This window comes from Rhineura floridana, chromosome 1, assembly GCF_030035675.1.
Source record: "Rhineura floridana isolate rRhiFlo1 chromosome 1, rRhiFlo1.hap2, whole genome shotgun sequence".
NCBI lineage: Eukaryota > Metazoa > Chordata > Lepidosauria > Squamata > Rhineuridae > Rhineura > Rhineura floridana.
Genome location: NC_084480.1, coordinates 67617771 through 67640856, shown reverse-complemented (window position 1 = coordinate 67640856; position 23086 = coordinate 67617771). Strand labels below are relative to the sequence as shown.

General features: G+C 39.7%; 1 protein-coding gene across 10 annotated transcripts; it reads left to right on the top strand.

The window, feature by feature from the left end:
* Positions 1-359: 359 nt before the first annotated feature.
* On the top strand, positions 360-20372 carry NUDT12 (nudix hydrolase 12). 10 transcript variants are annotated; one of them, XM_061623583.1, is made up of 7 exons: positions 360-418; positions 6465-6673; positions 7529-8121; positions 8931-9098; positions 11830-11943; positions 19021-19220; positions 20178-20372. In XM_061623583.1, the coding sequence occupies exons 2-7, from the start codon at positions 6468-6470 to the stop codon at positions 20286-20288; spliced, it is 1392 nt and encodes a 463-aa protein (XP_061479567.1). In that variant the 5' UTR covers positions 360-418; positions 6465-6467; the 3' UTR covers positions 20289-20372. The 10 variants fall into 10 exon arrangements, with proteins under 10 accessions (XP_061479567.1, XP_061479530.1, XP_061479551.1 ...); XM_061623546.1 differs by lacking the exon at positions 360-418 and adding an exon at positions 513-722; XM_061623567.1 differs by lacking the exon at positions 360-418 and adding an exon at positions 513-731.
* Positions 20373-23086: the final 2714 nt, after the last annotated feature.

Below are 23086 nucleotides of genomic sequence, written 5' to 3'. Positions count from 1 at the left end.
GGGGAAACGCCCAAGAACCCCCCATCAGCTGTAAAGTCAGCGGTATTGCATCCTACCTCTTGAAGGTACAGCGGATGATTCCCAATTTTAAACAGCAAATTGCATTTTTGCCAGTATTGCGAGGAGCAGATTTAACTGCGAAAATGCGTAACAGCGCTAGACGTCATTTGGACGACTGAAAAATAATGAACACACATAGCGGGCGTGTCACACATTTTGCAGTTGTCTGGATGAGCCCAGAATCAGACTACTCTTCCGCCCCAAACCGCAAACTATTTGCAGGCGGGATATACCTACTAGCCCAGCAGCTTGTGAATGCGTCCTTGGCTCATCTGATTCCCTCGTTCACGGTTTCCCCTCCCTGAAAAGCAGCTGGCAGGCCGATTTGGAAGTTGATCCCACTGAGACCTACTCTCAGGTAAGGATCCTAGCCTTGAAGTGAGACTCCTGTAAATACATTCAGGAAAGCAAGCAAAAGCCCTCTGTTCTGCTTTGAGGCAAGTATTTTAAATAAAACGCACCAGGCAACTATTTTTTGCAAAAGTGAATGCCAGCAATAAAAAGAAGGTGGGTGAAAAGAAAAAAAAAGCTGCGCTTGTTTCTATGAAAGACCAAAGGGCTTGAGGAGGATCCCGCTGTGAGAAAACTACAATTCCCAAGATGCCTTGCTGTGTAGTCAGGGAGAAAGACGTCGCAGTGATTCCGGAAGAAAATGTTACTGGGTGAGTTGGGTAAGCGTTCCGAAAAGGTGAGGATCCCTAAGGTTTCCTAGGCAATAGTAACGGTCTTAGTGGGGTCTTGCTTTAACATCCTTCGTTAGCGGGCTCCCCCCCCCCGGCTTCGGTACGTCACTTTAGCGATTTCTCATTTCTGCCCCGTTTAAGCGGGCCAAAGACTGCCCTGCCATCGCCTATATCGAGCCTTTTTGAACTTTGCTCCTGAAGGCTTCCTGCACAATGCAAACTAATGGATGCCAGAGAGCACTGCAAGGAGAAGAGGAAACTTCTGAATGTTGTAATCCATTACTTTCTAGAAAGAGAGGTGCAGTAATCAGCTCTGTCTGCAACCTACACCTGAATTAGGGCTCTTGATGGCACTCTTCGCATGATATGAGGCACTTTTTTCTGATTGCTTTACCTTACCGAGGACTGAGATTTGGCACTGAAAACTTGCAAGAGCTGAGCCTTGGCTCACAGAATATTTGGATTTACCGCTTGATACACATGTTTAGGGCTGGGTGTAAGAGCACCTGTCAGCCATTATGCTTTATGGTAAATAGAATACAGAGGAGGGTTCTGTTTTTGTCTTGCTCTTATTGGGTGGTAAACGTTTAAAAAGCCAAACACTTTTTGTGTACTAAGGAGAAAATGATCTCAAAGTGAACTCCAGAGAAATAGAAAAAAGTTTTTATTGCACCTACTACTGCTGATGTCAGCTGATGAAAGCTTATGAGTTACAGTTTTTATGTGACAGCAGCTTGAAACGTTGTGAAAAAAGTTGGTCTAGTCAATGGTACCAACTTTGGCTGCACTCTGCATGCTTACTCACAAGTAAATGAGGCTTGCTAATGAGTAAACATGTATATGGATTGCAGTTTGCTATGTTGCATTTCTTATTTTGGGCACCAAGAGGACAATCTCTAGTGACAGTAGTAGTGTCTTCACATGTGATGCTGGGAACATGTCTGAGCCATGCCTGCGTTTTGTATTGTTGTTGTTATGTGCCTCCAAGTCAGCTATGACTTATGGGGACCCTATGAATCAGAGACCTCCAAGAACATCTGTCATGAACCACCCTGTTCAGATCTTGTAAGTTCAGGTCTGTGGCTTCCTTTATGGAATCAATCCATCTCTTGTTTGGCCTTCCTCTTTTTCTATTCCCTTCTGTTTTTCCCAGCATTACTATCTTTTCTAATGAACAATGCCTTCTCATGATGTGTCCAAAGTATGATAACCTCAGTTTCATTATTTTAGCTTCTAGTGATAGTTCTGGTTTAACTTGTTCTAACACCCAATTAATTATTTGTCTTTTTCGCAGTCCATGGTATGTGCAAAGCTCTCTTCCAACACCATATTTCAAATGAGTTGATTTTTCTTTTCTTAGCTTTTTTCACTGTCCAACTTTCACATCCGTACATAGAGATCGGAAATACCATGGTCTGAATGATCCTGAGTTTGATGTTCAGTGATACATCTTTGCATTTGAGGACCTTTTCTAGTTCTCTCATAGCTGCTCTCCCCAGTCCTAGCCTTCTTCTGATTTCTTGACTATTGTCTCCATTTGGGTTAATGACTGTGCCGAGGTATTGATAATGCTTGACAAGTTCAATGTCCTCATTGTCAATTTTAAAGTTACATAAATCTTCTGTTGTCATCACTTTAGTCTTTTTGATGTCCAGCTGTAGTCCTGCTTTTGTGCTTTCCTCTTTAACTTTCATCAGCATTCATTTCCAATCGTTACTGGTTTCTGCTAGTAGTGTGGTATCGTCTGCATATCTTAAATTATTAATATTTCTCCCTCCAATTTTCACACCTCCTTCATCTTGGTGCAATCCTGCTTTCCGTATGATATGTTCTGTGTATAGATTTCTGTCTGCTCAGAAATACAAAAACAGGGAGGGAGTTAAGCATTCAGGAGGCTACAACACTTGCTTGTGGGTTTTATTTGGCTCAGTGGCTTTCACATTGTTATGGCCTACTTTAAACTTTCCATATGATATGTTCTGTGTATAGATTAAATAAATAGGATGATAAAATACACCCATCTCACACCCTTTCCAATGGGGAACCCATCAGTTTCTCCATATTCTGTCTTTACAGTAGCCTCTTGTCCAGAGTAACTTGTTCATTAATGACCTAGAATTAGGAGTGAGCAGTGAGGTGGCCAAGTTTGCTGACGACACTAAATTGTTCAGGGTTGTTAAAACAAAAAGGCATTGCGAAGAGCTCCAAAAAGACCTCTCCAAACTGAGTGAATGGGCGGAAAAATGGCAAATGCAATTCAATATAAACAAGTGTAAAATTATGCATATTGGAGCAAAAAATCTGAATTTCACATATACGCTCATGGGGTCTGAACTTGCGGTGACCGACCAGGAGAGAGACCTCGGGGTTGTAGTGGACAGCACGATGAAAATGTCGACCCAGTGTGCGGCAGCTGTGAAAAAGGCAAATTCCATGCTAGCAATAATTAGGAAAGGTATTGAAAATAAAACAGCCGATATCATAATGCCGTTGTATAAATCTATGGTGCGGCCGCATTTGGAATACTGTGTACAGTTCTGGTCGCCTCATCTCAAAAAGGATATTATAGAGTTGGAAAAGGTTCAGAAGAGGACAACCAGAATGATCAAGGGGATGGAGCGACTCCCTTACGAGGAAAGGTTGCAGCATTTGGGGCTTTTTAGTTTTGAAAAAAATGCGGGTCAGAGGAGACATGATAGAAGTGTATAAAATTATGCACGGCTTTGAGAAAGTGGATAGAGAAAAGTTCTTCTCCCTCTCTCATAATACTAGAACTCGTGGACATTCAAAGAAGCTGAATGTTGGAAGATTCAGGACAGACGAAAGGAAGTACTTCTTTACTCAGCGCATAGTTAAACTATGGAATTTGCTCCCACAAGATGCAGTAATGGCCACCAGCTTGGATGGCTTTAAAAGAAGATTAGACAAATTCATGGAGGACAGGGCTATCAATGGCTACTAGCCATGATGGCTGTGCTCTGCCACCCTAGTCAGAGGCAGCATGCTTCTGAAAACCAGTTGCCGGAAGCCTCAGGAGGGGAGAGTGTTCTTGCACTCGGGTCCTGCTTGGGGGCTTCCCCCAGGCACCTGGTTGGCCACTGTGAGAACAGGATGCTGGACTAGATGGGCCACTGGCCTGATCCAGCAGGCTCTTCTTATGCTCTTATGTTCTTATGTTCTTATGAGTATAGGTTGTGCATCAAAAAGATGCTGTGGCACCCCCATTTCTTCTAAAACATTCTGTAGTTTTTCGTGATCTACACAGTCAAAGGCTTTGCTGTAATCTATAAAGCACAGGGTGATTTTCTTCTGAAATTCCTTGGGCTGTTCCATTATCCAATGTATGTTTGCGATATGATCTCTGGCACCTCTTCCCTTTCTAAATCCAGCTTAGACGTCTAGCATTTCTCGTTCCATATATGGTAAGAGCCTTTGTTGTAGAATCTTGAGCAATACTTTACTTGCATGGGATATTAAGGCAATAGTTCGATAATTACTGCATTCCCTGGGATCCCCTTTCTTTGGAATTGGGATGTATATGGAACACTTTGTACATTCAAGCCAGTGATAGAGGCATTTAAGCTTAATGTGTGAAAGTGAAAATGCCCTGTGTAGAAATATTTGCCTGGGTTAACACTGGAGGTCATCCTCAGGTTGCCACTGAAACTATCATGCCCATTCCTTGTAACATTGTGAAGCTGTGGGTTATGGAAATTAGGGGCATTACCTGACACTTTCTTTTTTTTTTAAAAAAGAGAGAAATTGACAACCCTATGCGGGTTGTATTCAGGGTAGATTAAGAATAGGATGCTGCCCCATCGCCAAGGAAAGTTCATTGTGTGGCAAAGAGGGAGAAAGCTTTTGACAGTGAAGGAGCCCTATGTGTGAAATGACCTCTGCGTAGGAGTACGACTGGCACCAATGTTGCAATTTCTGTGCTAGGTAAAATTTGCCCTGGAATTTCAAAGTTTTAAGCTGGTGATTGTTTTAAGTGTGCTCTGCTTGTTTTTAACTGCCTTGATTTGCTGTTTTCATGCGATTGGTTTTATTTCTTTTATATACTACCCTGATGTTTGTATAAATGAAGGGCGGGTTATAAATACTTGCATTAAATAATAAAAAGTTAACTGACCAAAGAGAGGACTGACTGAGAAGGGGAGTTGGAATGTTGGTAGGAAAGTGATCCTAATAAGTTTCAGCTGCCACACTTGAAATTGTTTATCTCAGTAACCACTATCCACAGAGGCCATAGGAATGTTATAAAAAGAACAAATGATGTGTATTCTGATGACTGATCAATTGTAACATCCAGGATTTTACTGATGATTCCCGCGTTAGATTGAACTGTGCTTCTCAAGTTGGCGACTCTCAAAAAAAAAAGGAGGGGGGTCGTAGAGAGGATACTCTTTTTCAGCTTATTGTCATAGCATCTAGATTTCGACCCCATTATATTAATTGTGAACTGATCTTCAGTTTTGAGTTGAACTTTGAGGAGCTTTCAGTTTATGGGGTATAGCAAATGTGCTCAGAAGTTAGTCCCCTTGAGTTCAATAGAAATTGCTCTCAGGTAAGTGGGTATAGAAGTGCAGCCATACAGAGCAACGTAAACCTGGCTGGGGAGCAGCAGGGCATCTGAGTGGCCACTGCATCCCAAGCATTGTCACTCATGCTAGTCAGGAGAGAAGGTGGTGAAATGGTTTTCCTTTTTCCCCACCAGATCTAAATCCCTGGTCTCCGACCTCAAACTGCCTCTTTCCCATAGAATACTCCTCTACTGGCACAGTGGGAACCTCCAAAGTGGCAGAATCCTCCCCACTGGTGGAGACCAATGAAGTCTGGCAGAGTCTTACCTCCTGCTGACCCTAACCCCCTCCAGCAGCATGGATTGGGGGTTGAGATTGCAGCCTTAGTGGCTCACTGGTTTCCCACCTCTTGCTTTGTGTTGGCATGCTATCGAATCTACATGTATCCTTCTAATCTTGGCACTGCTGCGGTCTGTTTGTTGGTCTGGCTCTAATAGGTTATTATACCTAAGGCCCATTGAAGTATGCTAGGATTTTTTCTTTTTTCCTATTGTTCGCTGGATGTTATGAACATGCATAAGCGCATCACTTAAAGTGTTGTGTGTTTATGTTCATAGAAACCATGGGGTGGGGGCAGTTAATCCTTTCTTCATTTCCATGATCCCAGCAGAAATCTTCTCACTTCCGCATCAGCTTTAGCCACAGAAGGCAAGCTCCCTTAGGCACCAAGGAGAGCTTACTTTCCAGGTCTAAGAGCTGCCATGAGAGGCAGTAATTTATGCATGGATTGAGGCAGGGGAGAAAAGTATTAACTGTTCCTTTGCTGCATGCCATGGTCCTGACAAAAATTCCGCCCCTCCAGTGGATGCCATTAACATTTAAAACAAAACCATGGCACTTCATGGGATGCATTTAGAGTTACTTCTAGTTTGACCTGCAGTTGCCATGTTTCAAAGACTTTTGTGTGCCACTCATGATTAACCAAAGTCTTTATGTAGTCACTATGACACATCATTTACTCAAAAGCTTCATCTCTGAACAGCCTATTTTGCTGAATCATTTGAGGATAAGAGTTGTCCCAGTTATAGTAAGCCTTTTCATGTATATAGTCATTAGTATTTAATATAGCAATATAATGTTAACAAGATCAACACACTATACACCAATCATGTTTTTAAACTGTTGTTGTTTTAAACAGATAATGGCAGACATTCATGGGAATCCAAAGCAACAACTGATTTCTGAGCTCCACAATTTTGCTGCTGTTGGAGACAAGGCCAGGCTTGCAGCACTGCTTAGTCATTCTCCCTCTCTTATCAATGAAACTGGGAAGAACGGTTGGACAGCCCTGATGTATGCTGCTAGAAATGGGCACTTTGAGACTGTGCAGGCTCTTCTTGAGAAGGGGTAAGTAAAACACTGAGGACTAATTTATTCAAATTTTCTAAATACATTTGCTGCCTTGCCCATTATATGGGGAAATTGAAATTGCTTATCTTCATAGTTTTAATCCCTGATAAAGCAATACAGACCCTTACATTCAGGGCTAACATTAAAATTGGAATGTAAACATAAATTAAATCAAATCCTCTTATATTTCAAGCTCTTTTATTCTACGAACAACATGTACATAGAGATGCTTCCTTGATAATTGTATAGTCCAGGGAAAATGGTTGATTTTGTTAAGATTCATAAACTGGGAACTTCTTTCAAGAGAATTAGTATATGCTGAGAGCCTGACTTGAAGTTATCACAATTCCAATCCTGGTGAAAGTAAGGCTGCACTCCTAGATACACGGATCAAGGAGAAACTACTACTGAACTTAATTGTATTTATTTCTGAGTGAACATACATAAAATTGGGCTATAATGGTATTTATAGTTAGTCAGAAGTAAATTGTACTGAGTTTAGTAGGACTTGCTGTGGAAGCATGATGGCAGGGATCTCCCCCCTTGCCACCGCCACTGGTGGTGGAAGGGAGAGTAGGAAGCCAATGCTCACTGATGGTGTTGGGAACCCCCTTCTGCAAGGGATTTGACAGGTGGGCAAGTTTGCCGCCTATCAGTCACATGTCATAATGACATCACATGATTGACAGGTGACAACCATACCCACCTGTCAAATTTAGCCTGTGAGACCATCCCTGATAAGAATATGGCCTGTGGAGCCGAAAAGGTCCCCCACCCCTGTAGTACGTTACGAAGTTTTATATCAAAATGTTGCTCATAATATGTTAATATTTTTTTTAATTTTTTTTTTAGGTGTGACAAGTCCATAACCAATTCATCAAACCAGACTGCACTGGACATTGCTAAGTTTTGGGGCTATAAGAATATAGCAAACTTATTAGCTAATGTGAAGAGTGGACAGGAGCCATTTTTCCTGACCAGTGAAGTTGGAGAGCATGAAATCTATTTTTGCAGGACCTTTCTGGATAGAAAGAGTGAGAAGAGAATAGATACTAAATGGCTAAACATAAAACAGAAGCAGCCAACTACCATATACATTCTTTTTTCAAATTTAAGCCCATTAGTTACATCAGTTGGAGAAGATGCTTTTCAGTATCCAAAAATTAAACTCCATAAACTTTCCTACAAGGATGTAAAGGAATACCTGGAGCAGACGGAAAGCATCACGTTGATTTTTCTTGGAGTAGAACTTCAGGTGAAAGACAGCTTGCTTCCTACTCTGAACGGAAAAGAGGCAAGCGAAGGTGAAGATGATAGGCTTGTTGCTTGGTTTGCTCTCAGTATAGATGTTACTGCTGCTGACAGATTTATACAGGCGCATCAAGGCTGTTATTTCCTTCATCCACCTATGCATGCCCTGCTGCAATTGTCTGAAAATGAAGCTGGTAAGATCCCCACACATTTTACTTCGGCACTGGGACAAAAATGGTTGATTTTCTTACATTTCTTTGCAGTACTCTAATGGTAGGTATAGTTCCTAGTTTGGGGGGGGGGGCTTGCATTCAGTTTGCATCATGGGTTATTACTTATTGAATCACCTGTAACAAGCATATGATCTACATTGTCTCTATAGGAGACTGTATTATTGTATCACAATCACTCTGCTAAATAAGGTTATCGCAATCACTCTGATAAAACTACTGCCTTGAATTAAGGACACCATATGACAAACACATGTAGGCAGCAAACCTGCAAACTGCATCCTCTGTAGTCATAGCTTGGCATGTCTTTGTTGCCTTCCTTTCCTTCTGTGTTCTCTGCTGCTGCTTGACAAGATGCAGTCTTGTTTTAATTTTGTCCCTTGGTAAACAAAATTAGGCCTGATTTTTACAGTGTCCTTCACTACTGTGCCTCACAGAATCGTTTTAGTTATGTGAACCACAACCTCATGGATCTTTAGGTTGGTTATTTTCAAGATCAGGAATATTTCAAGGATGCAGAAACTGTGCTGTGGCTGACCTTTCAAGGCTCCCAGCTCACGTTACACTTTCAATGTAGTAAATAGCTCCCATATGTAAAGACCCAAAAGTAACAGTATGTGAATGAGTGCTTAAACTGTATCAGCTTTAACAGCATAATATGAAACAGTTTTTATTCTGATTTTTGTGGTGTATTAGAATGTTGATGTTGCTCCATATCCTGTAGGAAAAACCTTGCATGTTAATTAATCGGTCTGTGTTGTCTCTTCTTAAAGGAGTCATTGCCCAGGCTAGATCTGTTCTAGCATGGGATAGCCGGTATCAGTTCTGCCCAACATGTGGCAGTGCAACTAAATTAGAAGACGGAGGCTACAGAAAATTTTGCTTAAAGGAAGACTGTCTCAGCCATCAGGGGATTCACAACACATGCTACCCAAGAGTCGGTGAGATAATTTCAAAAATGTTTTTTCCCCTCCTTCTTACTAATAGCATTAAGGGAGTTGCAGTATGGTCAACTATACTGCCTTGCATTCTGAAGTTTTTATCTATTCTTCTAAATTGTTAAAATTGTCCTGCGAGTAATGCTAACTGGTCAGACCTAGCAGAATTGCACCCTGTGAAGGAGAAGGAAGATCATCAGCCGTATTTGCTGGGACTGTTGAGAGTTGAAATTAAGCAAACTCTCAAGGGCCAAAGATTCCTCACACTTGATCTAGAATAGCCACATGAGAATATGGTCTCCTTTTTATATTTTTTATTAAAAGCAGACTGAGGGTGATACCCAATTAAGTCATACTTGGAATAGATCCATTGAAATCCATCAACCTAGGACCTTTGATTTCAGTGGGTCTACAAGTATGATTAACATTGGATATCACCCTGTTCCTGTATACTTGCACTCAAAACATGTTCTAGTATATATTTGAGTAAACATTCAGAAAGCAATGAATGGAAATGGAATGCCTTCACGTCAATTCCTACTTATGGTGACCCTATGAATAGGGTTTTCATGGTAAGCATTCAGAGGTGGTTTACCATTGCCTTCCTCTGAGGCTGAGAGGCAGTGACTGGCCCAGGGTCACCCAGTGAGCTTCATGGCCGTGTGGGGATTCAAATCCTGGTCTCCCAGGTCGTAGTCTAACACTCTAACCACTACACCACACTGGCTCTCCAGAAAGCAATAAACAGAGTTAAAAATTCAGACCAGATTCTCTGACACACATCTCACCCCCATTTTCACTTTATTTACACTATAAAATAAAAATCCCTTCCCTGAACAATAAGGGAAGGGCCATAGCTCAGTGGGTAGAGTATTGTCTTTGTATGCAGGAAGTCCTGGTTCAGTTTGTGGCATCTCCAGACAGGGCTGGGAGAGCCACTCTCTGAAATCTTGGAGAGCCGGAGACAATACTGAGCTAGATGGACTGACTAACTTGAAATAAAGCAGCTTCCCATGACAAGGACCTATTTACAGAACACAGGAAATGAAAAGTTAATACAAATATAAAGCCATTTATATCTGTAAATTGCATGTCCACTATATATGCCTTGAATTATTTCCCTCATTGCATATTTCCCTTCCTGTTTATTTTTTAAAGTTTTTATCTGATGTTTTGCTAACATAATAATTCTGTATAGCAGCTTAGTTGGAGGTTGCTTCCACCAGCTTTATTGTCATCACTCTTCTTTCTTTTCTTCCAAAGCATGTTTGTAGCAGGTCCCCTTCCTTTTTTGTTTGTTATTTTGCCTTCCTGATTTTGAATGAGCTACTAGTTCTTTAAACTAACAGAGAAGTTAGCTTGATTTGGTAATAAGTGGTTCTTCAGACGCCTAAACAAAGGAGAGAATTGTGAACAGGATGAGATGTACAAGACCGCTGAGCCAATAGTTGGTGTTTCTAGTGACATTTCCTTAACAAAACTAGCAGTCAGCAAGATTTGAAACCCCTGCTGAATGCCTTGCAGCATATACATTTTCCACAGGTCATCAGTCTTTGAAACATATTTACCTAATGGGATTGTCATATCCATCATTTTGACAGCAAGGAACTGGTATAAGACGAGAAGCCAACAGAAAGGGGAAAATGCAGCAAGAAGGTTGAATATCAAAGTATGAAACCCTGGCGAGCTTCTGCTAGTCAGTGGAGGCAGCACTTAGCTAGATGAACCAATGGTCTGACTGCATATAAGGCAGCTTCCTCTGTTCACCCAAGGGCTCTTCACCTATCAGATTAAAAAGAGAATCATGGAACAGATGTAAACAAAGCAGATAAAAAGCTCAAATAAAGCATATAAACAGCCAAAGCCCTACCAAATTTATTTATTGTTACAAACGCTTTCAATTGGTGATGGCATAGCAGTAGAGGGGAGGCCAAATGATGAGAATTGTTATAAAACTCTCAGTGTAGACAAGATTCAGGCACAGCACCCAACTATGGTATGCATTTTTGGGAATAAGCAGGCACAAACCTCAGGGCCCTTCGCCCCCCTGCAGACCCAGGAAACTATATTTTGAGCGAACCATGGTTTGAATCTCAGGTGCGTGCCTTAGTAGTGTTGGGACTGTCAAACAATCATAGTGGCTACTTCCAACCTACCTCTAGTGAAAACGCACACTAGATAAGCTTACTCTCTTCTAGAAATTAAAGGAACCCTAAGTGAGCGGAAAGAGAACTCAGAGGAGAACCCTAAAGCAAAACAGAGAATAGAGTTTCCAACAGGACCTGGAAAAATTGCTGTCATGACACAGCTATTTGGAAAGCTGAATCTTGCTGTCCTTTGAACTGTGCATTACATTTGGAAATACATTCTACTGGGCAATTTAATCTGTGACTGAAGCTGAAAGCAAGACTTATTGCTGATTAGGTCACTACCTTCTGTTGGGTGTGTAAGTAGGTCACTTATTCCAGTATTATTACCAAAAGTACTCTGTAGTTCCAGGTAACTTATCTCTTGGGTTCACTTTTGGACTAGGTAGGTATATTTCCGCAGAAACAGGTGAAAAGGAATTTTTAAGGAACCTGTAATGATATTACTAGTTATGGGGGCTTATAGAGAATTCGATTTCAAGCTATTAAAGGCAATAAGAATATTGAGTGAGAAGTACACTTATGTTCTTGCTGTTTTTTGAAACAGTTTAAACTTGAATACATTCTTTTTTTTACTTGCATTCTAGACCCTGTAGTGATAATGCAAGTTATTCATCCAGATGGTAACCATTGCCTTTTGGGAAGAAAGAAAAGATTTCCTCCAGGCATGTTTACTTGCCTTGCCGGATTTGTAGAGCCTGGTGAGTACTTTTTGTATATATTGTGTCAGCTTCTTTTTTTCTTCACTTCTGCCCCTGGATATGAAATTCAAAATTACTCCTTTGCCCTTTGATTTCTTGATTTTGAAGTTTGGCCTGCAGCAAACCATATTACTGTGTATAGGCATACTAGTAAAACTGCTGTGTTTATTTTAATAATTCACTTTTTTGTTTTTATTTTATATACTTTGGGTTGGATCCTAAGTTCTGTAAGCAGAATAAACTTATTTTTGCCCCTGTAGTCATTTGCACTCCCCCCCCCAAAAAAACACTCCCCCAGAGGGTTGGGGAGACCCACCAGAACAGTGTGAGAGGCAGCATGACAGGTTGTAAGGGAAAGAGGGATTCAGTGAAAATTGCCTCTTCACTGTCCCTAAATGGAGGGATCTGCTGGATTGGAACCCATTCTGTGAAGAGAAGGACCCCTTCCACAGATGTCTGCCACAAAGGTCTGCCACGGAACCCAGCCGTTGTCAACAATTTTTTGAGATTTCAGTTCTGCTTTCCTATTGCATATAATTACGGTCACGAAATTTTTTCATACCTATATATCTTTTGTGTGATTAGCTTAAGACCTTGAAAAATAAATACCACATGATGTCCAGGACCTGCTTCAGAATTTCAACCAAATGGTTCTTAGGATCTAGCTACACATGACTCTGAAGACATAATGTCAGTGGGTTGTTGTTGTTGTTGTTTAATAGCAACAACAAGCGTATGTGTGGGGAGGGCTTCAGGGAGGGAAAGTTTTGCCCTTCTCTTCCCAGCCATAATGTCCATGAAAATCGCTGCCTCCCTCTCACCCCAGGCTAATACTTCAATTAAAGGGAGGAAAAAACTTTCCCAAGCTTTTAAAACTCTGTGTTAGGTATTTTAATCTATTTGCTTTAGTCACTGCTTGTTACTGCTTGTTTGATTTTGGTTTTATAAGGGTTTTATTGGCATTTTATTTTACTGTGAACCATGCTGTTTGGGTAAAAGCAATATACAAATGCTTAAACTAAATAGAAGCATAGTTGGTGATTTCTTTCCATTTAAATTCACCAAGCCAGCCAGAAAGATGGAAGCGGAACAGTCCATCAGGACGTTTTCCTGATATCAAAGACTACAACAGATAGCATAGTTGCTGTGTAGATTGTTGGACTCTGGATCACTGTCACCTGTGGCAAGCGGTCTGTGGCTGGCAATAGCTTCTGGTAAAATACTGCTATAACAGTATTTTATATATACAGAGAGTGCCATTCATGGTGGGCCATGATATCATTGTAGTTTGGTTTTCATAATATCTCTGGGTCATTCATTTTCATTGGCAATCACTTGTGGCCGAGTAAGATTGTCTTCCAAGATAAGGTCTTTAACAGTACGTCCATAAGTGACTGTGGAGGCCAATTCTGGATCCACACACCTTCCCACAGTGAGGACATAGGTTTCCAGATGGAAGATGGCCGCGATAAGAATTTGCTTGATGTGCCTTCCGCGTAGCTCGTTTGTCCCGTTCGCCCTGTATTTGTGCTTCTTCAAAGTCCATAGCACCTTTGATAATAGCCGACCTCCATTTGGGACGTTCATGGGCCAAGACTTCCCAGTTCTCGATGGTCATGTTACATTTTTTTAGATTCACTTTAACAACATCTTTAAACCTCTTTTGCTGTCCACCGATATTCCGTTTTCCATCCTTAAATTGGGTGTAAAGTGGCTGCTTTGGAAAACAGTGATCAGGCATTCGAACAACATGGCCAGCGAAGGTGATGTTGAAGGATCATTTCAACACTGGTAGTCTTTGCTTCTTCCAAAACGCTAACATTAGTCCATCTGTCTTCCCAAGTAATTTGCAGACTTTTCCATTCTTTTGATGGAATCTTTCAAGAAGTTGGGAGTGGCATTTATAAATGGTCAATGTTTCACAGGTGTACAGTAAGGTCGGTAATACAATGGCTTTGTAAATAAACAGTTTGGTTTCCCTGCGAATATCCCGATCCTCGAACACTCTACATTCAGGAGAATGCGGCACTCGCAGAGCTCAGACAATGTTGAATTTCAGCATCGATGTCAACTTTTACTAGAGAGATGGCTGCTGAGATAGGGGAAGTGATCAATGTTCTCCAACATCACACCATTAAGCTGGATTGATGGTGCTACAGAGGGACTAATTCACACCTGTTGATGAAGCACTTTGGTTTTTTTAATATTAAGTGAAAGGCCAAGCTTTCCATATGCTTCTGCAAAGACATTTAGGATAGTTTGAAGATCTTCCTTTGAATGTGTGGAGACTACATTATCATCGGCTTGTTCACCCATAGCTCCTTTACATCCCAGGTAATGAGAGACTCCTTTGAGCCATCCTGGACAAAGGCGGTGGTGAAAAAAGTTATCTCAGTAGGCCTCTCTCCCTCTGATCTGCTCTCTATGGAGCTTGGAAGCACCAAGGCAATTGTTAAACAGAGGCTAGTGGATATTGACGCCCAAGAGCTCTCGGTAGCTGCTCAGGGTTGCTGCTCCCCCCAGTCATTGGGCCTATCAGGTCTGCCTTGCAAAGATGGGATGCCCTATATAAGCTGGCTATCTGTTCCCAAATATAGGAGGGCATTCTCATTGGCTCGATTTAATGTCCTACCTTCTAAACTTTTGGAGGGCAGATACAACAAAATTCTAAGTAACAACAGATGCTGTCCCTGTGATAACTACGAAGTGGAGTCTATCTTACATGTTCTGTTCAATTGTAGATACTATGAAGGGGCCAGAAAAGATCTAATATACCATATTATGCAGTCTTTCCTAGGCCGCCCCCTTGAGTCTCTTCTGACTGTTCTACTTGCGGGTTCAGATAAGGCAATTACTGTGCAAGTGGCAAAATTTTTGAACTTGGCCATTTTGACCAGACCCTGTAAGATTGTGAATGGTAATTAACTTAACTGAACTGCTTAATACTTAATATTATGCTTTGTATTTGTGGTCGGTTGACTGTGAATAAAGGTGGTTGTTGTTGTTGCTGTTATCATCGGTATATTGAAATTCTACGACAGAGGTTGACATTACCTTACTTCTTGCTTTCAGCCTACTAAGATTAAAAAGCTCTCCATCAGTTCGATATATGATTTCCACACCAGTAGGAAGTTTCCCCTTAATAAGGTGTAGAATCATAGCAATGAAGATAGCAAATAAGGTAGGAGCAATGACACATCCCTGTTTTACACCTGGTCCGACTCTGAATGGATTGCTCTGAAAGCCATTGTTATCCAAAATTGTTGCTGATGTTGTCATGAAGGAGTCGCAAAATATTCACAAATTTATCAGGGCATCCTGTTTTCGGAAGGATGGTCCAGAGAGCGGTTCAATGCACAGTATCAAATGCCTTAGTCAGATCAATAAATGCCATATATAAAGATTGATTCTGCTCCTGGAATTTTTCTTGAAGCTGTTGTGCAGTGAAGATCATGTTCACTTTCTCCCTGGAAGGGTGGAAACCATTTTGAGATTCGGGGAGGACATCCTCTGAGATTGGTAGGAGGCAATTTGCGAGGATCCTTGCAAGGATTTTACCTGTGGTAACCAGAAGAGAGATACCTTCTTAAAAAGGGTGATAATTATGGCGTCCCTATAGTCTTCCAGGATCTCCTCCCTCCTCCAGATTTTTTCAATGAGCTTATGAAGTTGTTTGAGTGCAGGCCCATCTTTAAAGACTTCCCATCAGGTCCACTAGCTTTGTTGATCAACACAAAATCTTGACAGAAAAAGGCTTTGATCCAATGGAATGGATACCACAACGATTGGAAGTCTTTTATCTACTGCAGCCTTCATCCACCTTCACAGCCATTGTAACATACACGTTGTTAGCCTCCGCCTGTTCTGCAGTTGAGGACATTCTTGGATCGTGCTTTGTCTGGTTCCTCTCCTTTGACCTTACCACCATGGGTGAACCTGCTGGAAGTACACGAGTCCCGATGGCATCGCTCATAGGGTTCATTGGAACACACAAGCCCACTCACCACTACAAGGTGATGATCTAGTGTGGGTATCCATGTATTGGAATATAATTTCATGGATTCACTATGCTAAAAATTGAGCAAATGCTGAAGAATAATTAGGTTTAAAATTGAGCTATTCTGAATAATCTCTTCAGTAACACTTCTAACAGCATAATCCCTGCATGGCCACTTAGAACCCATTGATTTCAATAGGGCAAATGTGTGTAAGATTACAACCTAAAGCACCTTCATCTCAGATGTGCAAAAACTGTAGAAATACATATTGCAATGCTGATCTTAGAGACTGCAGTGCATTTTCATTTACTTGATTGATTTTATAGATTCCAGGGTTCATTTTTTAATTATCTTTGCATCACTTTTCATAAGTTGGGAGGGGCGGTCTGCACTTCAAAGCACACTGATAGCTCCACTTCCAGTAAAGTAGACAGAGCTTAGAGAGCACTTTGGGGTTTGAAGCTACAGGTGATAGTTGCAGATTTTACTACGTTTATACCCCTCTTTCTCTCCATATTGTCCTCTCAACAATCCTATCAGATCTCAGCATTTGGCTGAGAAATAGTGACAGGTCCAAGGTCACACAGTGAGCTTCATGGCTCCTCCTTCTCATTAGTCATGAGTTTTAACCAAGGTTTGTTCTTGATTACAGCTCATAGTTAATGAGAAGAAAGCTTAACCACAAATGGGGCATATGGTGTCAAAATAACTTTGGTTTTTTTATCATTAATTTTTATTCAAATTTTCAAAGACAAAAAACAAAACAAAACAAAAACAATTAAACAATAAAATAAAATGTTGACTTCCGATTTGTCGCAGATCAGTTATAGGTCTACAATATGTAACAATCCTGTCTCTAAAATTATATTATAAAATCACTTTCCTCCAGTAGTTATCTTAATTAATCATCAAATCTCATAAACATTACTTTATTCTTTCCACAAAAAGTCAAAGAGAGGTTTCAATTCCTTGAGAGATATATCTTTCAATTTTTCTCCAAATAAACATGTCGCTTAATCCATCTGATTCAAATCTGTTAGGTCCAATAATTTCAATAGCCATTCTTCCATTATCTATATTAATTCCATCTTCCATCTTCAATAATCCTGTTAAGTCCAGTAATTTCAGTAGCCATTCTTCCATTATCAGTATCCCATAATAATTTTGTTGTCATAGCCATAGTCCAAATAAACATATCAATTAATCCATCTTGTCAAATCTGTTAGGTCCAATAATTTCCATAACCATTCTTCCATTATCAATATTAATTCCATCTTCCATCTTCAGTAGTCCTGTTAAATCCAGTGGTTTCAGTATCCATTCATCCACTATCAGTATCCCATGATGATCTTGCTGTCATAGCCATAGTCATATAACAAGAGTCTGATGGGAATTTCCCCCATCACAAATATGTCCTTGCCATCAACTCTGAATATGTTGCTGAAATACTGTTGTAAAGTCACATCTCTGTTCTTCTTTTTTACAAAATGCACTGGCTCATCTCTTAAGAGTTTTTCCATTGTCACATATTTGTAATTAATTCCATAGATTTTTTCTATGTCAAGCCCCATCACATCATTCCAGTCAAGAAAATTATCCAAGACATTGATAACTTTATCACTAATATCTTCATTAATTTCTTCGGAGACAACGTTGAATTCCAAACAGTAAACTTTATTTCTAACATCCGTAAACTCCAGATCTTTTTCCAATTCCATATTTGTTCCAGTTTCCAGAGCTTGTATCTTCCCTTTAATTTTTCTTTTCTCATCTCTAATCCCATCAAACTCTCTCACAGAATCCCCTATTTGTTTAAACTCCTGCGTCATTTTGCTAAATTCAATTTTCATCTCCTGTCTACCCTGTCTCAGGGTTTGTTTCGTTATCTCAATCTCACTCATTATTTTCTGAAACATAATTTCTTCCATGGTCTCAGTCACTTCCCTGGTTGCCATTCTTAGAACCACAAAAACAAAAAATTATTTCAGCCACAATTGGGTTAATATTCCAGGCTTGCTGACATCAGTGTAGACAGTACAGCCTGTCTTATCTCCCATATGTTCAGGAAAACAAAACAAATCTAGTTCCCAGCTTCAAACAGTTAGTGGCGTTGTGAACAAGCAGATTCGTCAAAATGAAATAGACCAAAAAAAAAAATAGTCCCAGACATATAATACTCCAAAATTCATAAATCAAATTTATTTATTTTTTCCCCTCCTCGAAATAGAAATCCCTCTTCCGTTGGTATCTTTAGAATGCACCTCCAGGACAGCTTTTTGTAATAAAAACAAATATAAGCTTTTTCGATTTCTCTCCTCCTTAATTTCGTGAGTGAAAGAGAAAAGCCATAACTCACCCAGAAGTTCTTCACAGCTGATTCATTGACAAATCTCTTTTTTGCTGCAACAATTTAAACTAAGTGAAAAAAGAAAATAGAAAGAAGGATGCTTGTCTGCCTGTTAGAGTCCGTTTTTCTTTGAAGAAAAGATAAACGTGTCACTGTAATCAGCTAGAGCTTGATGAAAGTCCGTCCGGCATTGCAGTTTGAACCTTCTCTCATAAATAAATGAAATCCAGTCCTCCCCACAAAAACAGGCTTTATGGTTAATCTCTCTCCCTGCCCGGGAGAAAATCTTTACCAGTCAAAAAGAACGTTTTGACTGATTTTAAAGCTGAAAAAGCTTCTTCTGAGATGAGAGCTCGACTCAGAGGCGGCACAGGCAAAGCAACCCTTCCCGGAAGTCCGGTGTCAAAATAACTTTGGAAATAACACTCAAGAATATAGTTTCTCTATAATTGTAAAAACAGTTGCGGAGGGCAGTAAAGGCTGCAAAGATGTCTGGTAAACTGGCATGTCATGAAAGCTAAAAACAGGAATGTTGATATATGGATGTTCTTATAGATACATGTTCATGTTAGTAATATTGTCTGCCTCTTATTTGTTATACTTTTGATTAGTGCTCTGATCTGGAGGATTCATTTAAATAAAGTTTCAGTTCTTTTGAGATCCTAGAAAGCACAGAATGTAATTCTAGCTTGGAGCTTTGGCAGTGAACTGTTCTTTCTCTTCTTTGATTAGGTGAGACAATAGAAAATGCTGTTCGAAGAGAAGTAGAGGAGGAAAGTGGAGTTAAAGTGGGCCATGTTCAGTATGTCACTTGTCAACCATGGCCAATGCCCTCGTCCCTAATGATTGGATGCATAACTGCTGCAGTGTCTACAGAAATTAAAGTTGACAACATTGAGATAGAAGATGCCCGCTGGTTCAGTAGAGAAGAGGTAAAGTTCAATTTAATTTCCTTTTCTTATTGATTGCCCTCTGACTGTATTGGTTAGGGCATGCAATATGGATGTTTTTTTCAGGCAGACAAATGAGTCCTGTGACTCTCCTTATTGTACAGTGATTGCATTGAAATGGAAAATTATGTTTTGCTAAAAAAATTGGTATAGATAATTGTTTTTTTATTGAGCCCAAAGATCTTGCCAATGAGTTGTATAGATACATTTCATACACAAGCATGGTTTCTCTAGGCATAGCAATCATCCAGATTTGGCTTTACTGTTTGTGGCATCCTGTTCTTTTTTTGAACCTATAGATTTTGCTAATAACTTGCATCAATAGAAAAATAGATATGCCCATGTTTTTATAACAACAGCATCCATTTGCATAAAAGTATTCCAGCTCTTAAGATAATATACCACTTGAAAGTTGCATTATAAAGTGACATGATTCTCATTTTCTCCCGTCACCATTTTTTTTTGCATTTGGTTATTTCTGTTTCCAACCATCATAAATTAAGAGAGAGATCAGATAAATGAAAATCAGAGACCACCCTGCTTATGCTCACTCAAAAACAAAGTGTAATAAGCACACATCACTTGTAAGATTACACAGAGAGAGGGGGGGAGAGAGGGAGGGAGAGAGAGAGCGCCCTAATGGAGCTATGTTAGTGTCTTTGGTATTTTAAAGGAAAAGGTTATGGTGCCTCTGGTGTATGGCTTTTCTCCCATAGGTTTAGGAATGCTGTCATTGAAGGGGAAAACTAGTAAAACTACTAATTGCACAAGAAAGGAGATGAACTCAAATACTTTATGAAACAAATAACGGCTAGGTTTGTTGTAACTTTCTTGTCTAAAGCAATTAGGTAGAAGTCATAAAAGCCTTCAGAGCTTACCGTTAATAAAGAACTACACACATTCCTGTATTTAACTTATATATATATATTTATGTTTCAGATTTTGGAAATTCTCAACAAAAGGAACCAGAGTGCTTTTGTTGTACCACCCCATCAAGCCATTGCACACCAGTTGATAAAGCACTGGATTGGAATGAATGCTAATCTTTAAATCTAATGACTTGATTTATCTATCTTGTGTCACAGCTGTAGCTGCTACTGTGTTGGAATTAAACTAGATGTAATTAATCATTCAGCTTTGTGTGTGACCACTAGAATAACTGTTTCAGAATTGTACAAAGATTGTTGGCCTAAATTGCAACATCATTCTTGGGCATTCTTCAAAACACATAGGTTTGGATCCTAAACTGTGGCTCTGTAATAGTTTTTACAGTACAGTCATACATGTCTACTCAAAAGTAAGTGTCTTTGAGTACAACGAGCATATACAAAACATATTTCTGCATATTGGTTTTTTTCTTAATTCTCCAAGGTCTAATATTGCCTAAATTCTAGTGGGGGGGCTTCATCAAATGTAACTTCCCATTTGAAAGTTGCATTTGCTTCCAACACTCAAAACCAGAGCAGAAGAAAATATGCTTTCTCTTGGCTGAAAAAGGATTGCAAAGTGCTAATGCTTTTGTGTAATGGAACAGGCTCTCAAAATTGGCACATGGATACCTGTATTTCAGGATTTTTTTCCTTCAAGAGAGCCATTAGGATAGAAGGAGAGTTAAAAGGATGCCATGTAATCAGCAAAGTATCCTCACTGCTATATCTACTAGAAGTCAGTTCTCTTAAGGCCTCAGTACCCCTCAGCCATATGTTGCTGTAAAAGACACTCGGAGGACAATGCCTTGAGATTTTTCCACATAAATAAAACGCTCAGGTGTTGGTCTATTATAGTATTGATCACAATGAAATACTTCTGAAGGACATGTAATGAGCAATCAAGTTTTTTGGAATGATGGTATGTATTGTGATTTAGAGCAATGAATTTCAAGAAAACAGAGATCCATATGTTTTTGCACTTGTCATAAATGCACTTCTTCTGTACAAAGTTCATAAGATTAACAATTGCACTGTTAAATATCAGTTGTACTGAATTGTACTGATTTTAACTTTGTTAATTATTGTACTGATTTTATAATATATTTTTTTAAGTGCTTGGAAGTGTACAGGCAATATCTGGTGACAGCTGGAAAGGTGAGAATGGCTGGGGTTCCTTCTGCTCTAGCATTTGTTTCCTGCAAAATATAATTTTAACAGATAATCCAGGCTACATGATTGCCAAACAGCTCCATTTTATAGTAATCTGTCTTGCCCTCACTCTTTTTATAGATTGGATTTGTCACAATTTTCCCTAATTTTAAATGCAATTGTAGCACCAGCCAGACCAGACTAACAAAGTAGTATTGAGGCTTCTCCCTACTACCAGCCCTGTAGTTGTTTCATCATCGTCTTTCTTTTAAAGCAGCTTTTCCTTCTTCTTAGTCTCAAGTCCTTTAATTAGTTGCTTTCTTCACTCTGGTCACAGTATTACAAAATCAACCCTTTACATCACTATCCTATACATGTCTACTCAGGAAGTTCCTCTGAGTCCGGTGGGACTTACTCTCAGCCTTAATTATCTGTTTCTTGTCAGTAATTTCCTCTTTGCAGCCATAATAATTACTTGTTCCTGGTTGGTTTTTTTTAATTTTGTGGTTGCATAAATGTACAAAATCTGCATGCTAGCAATTAAGTATCATATGAATTGAATCTGGACAGAGGTTTCTTTTTGTCACACTACAGGTATTAAGTGGATTACCAATGGCATTGTGTTATCAAAAACTGCGTTGCGATTGACCACTGTTAACTGCATAAATGTAACTGTCTCAGTGTCTGTGTACTTCCTGCATTTCATGCCCCCCAAGCTTTCCCTAAATCATGTGCATATATACCTCTAGCCCAGGATATCACTTTATGCATCTGATAAAGTAGACTGTAGTCCATCCACAGAGCAAGCTGTCTTATACCGAATCAGACTACTGGTCCATCTAGTTTAGTACTAATCATCTCTAACTAGCAATAGCTCTCTAGGGTTTCAAATTGGAGCCTTTCCCAACTCTACCTGGACAGGCTGAGGATTGAGCTTGTGGCCTTCTGCATGCAGAACAGTTCTACCAGTGAGCCAAAGCCCTTCCACTTATGCCACAGTAAATGTAGCTTATGCCACAGTAAATATAGTAGTCTAAGGTGCCACGAGACTCTGTTGGTTGTTTTATTGCGATAGTCTATTAAATATTTTTTGCCTAGGATGTTGCTTATTTTTGCCCTAACTTTGGTTTAAAAAAACAAGTCTCAAGATAAACTGGAATTTTCTTTTTTCAGTCTTTTAAAACATGTGAAGGAAAATGGAGCTGGTGCCAGTAGGTGGATTAAAGACAGGCCATTCTGATGCTCCTTGGAATTAAATATACTAATCAGATTCTGAGTTTATGGGACGAAAATAGAAATGAAAAGAAGTAGACCAGGCCAATAACACTTAACAAGACTGTCTAGTCTCCTCCCTTTGTTTGGATGCCAATTTTTGTTTTAGCCTTCTCAGAAAACTACAGAAACTTTATATAGAATTTGTACAGGTAAGTTGCTTATCTTTTTCTCTTGTTAGACCAATAAATGCTGTGTGCTTTTTCTCCATCAATCAGAAAGATACATGACTACACTTGTGCTGTAATTACTGACCCTAGTTCACAGAACAGAAAAGGGATAAGTGAAAAGCAAAGGAAATAAATGGGGGGGAGGGGTTGAAATAATTAAACCCTATTTAGTTAGTGACCTTGTTAATGCAACAGTTAGATCATAGCTTGGTCATAGAGCATATTCTTTGCATATCTACCATCTGTGTTAGCAAATGGGAATCGTGCATATCTAAGTAAAACGTTTTGCTCCTAGCCTCTGTAAGTATTTGTTCTTGAATATTACTAG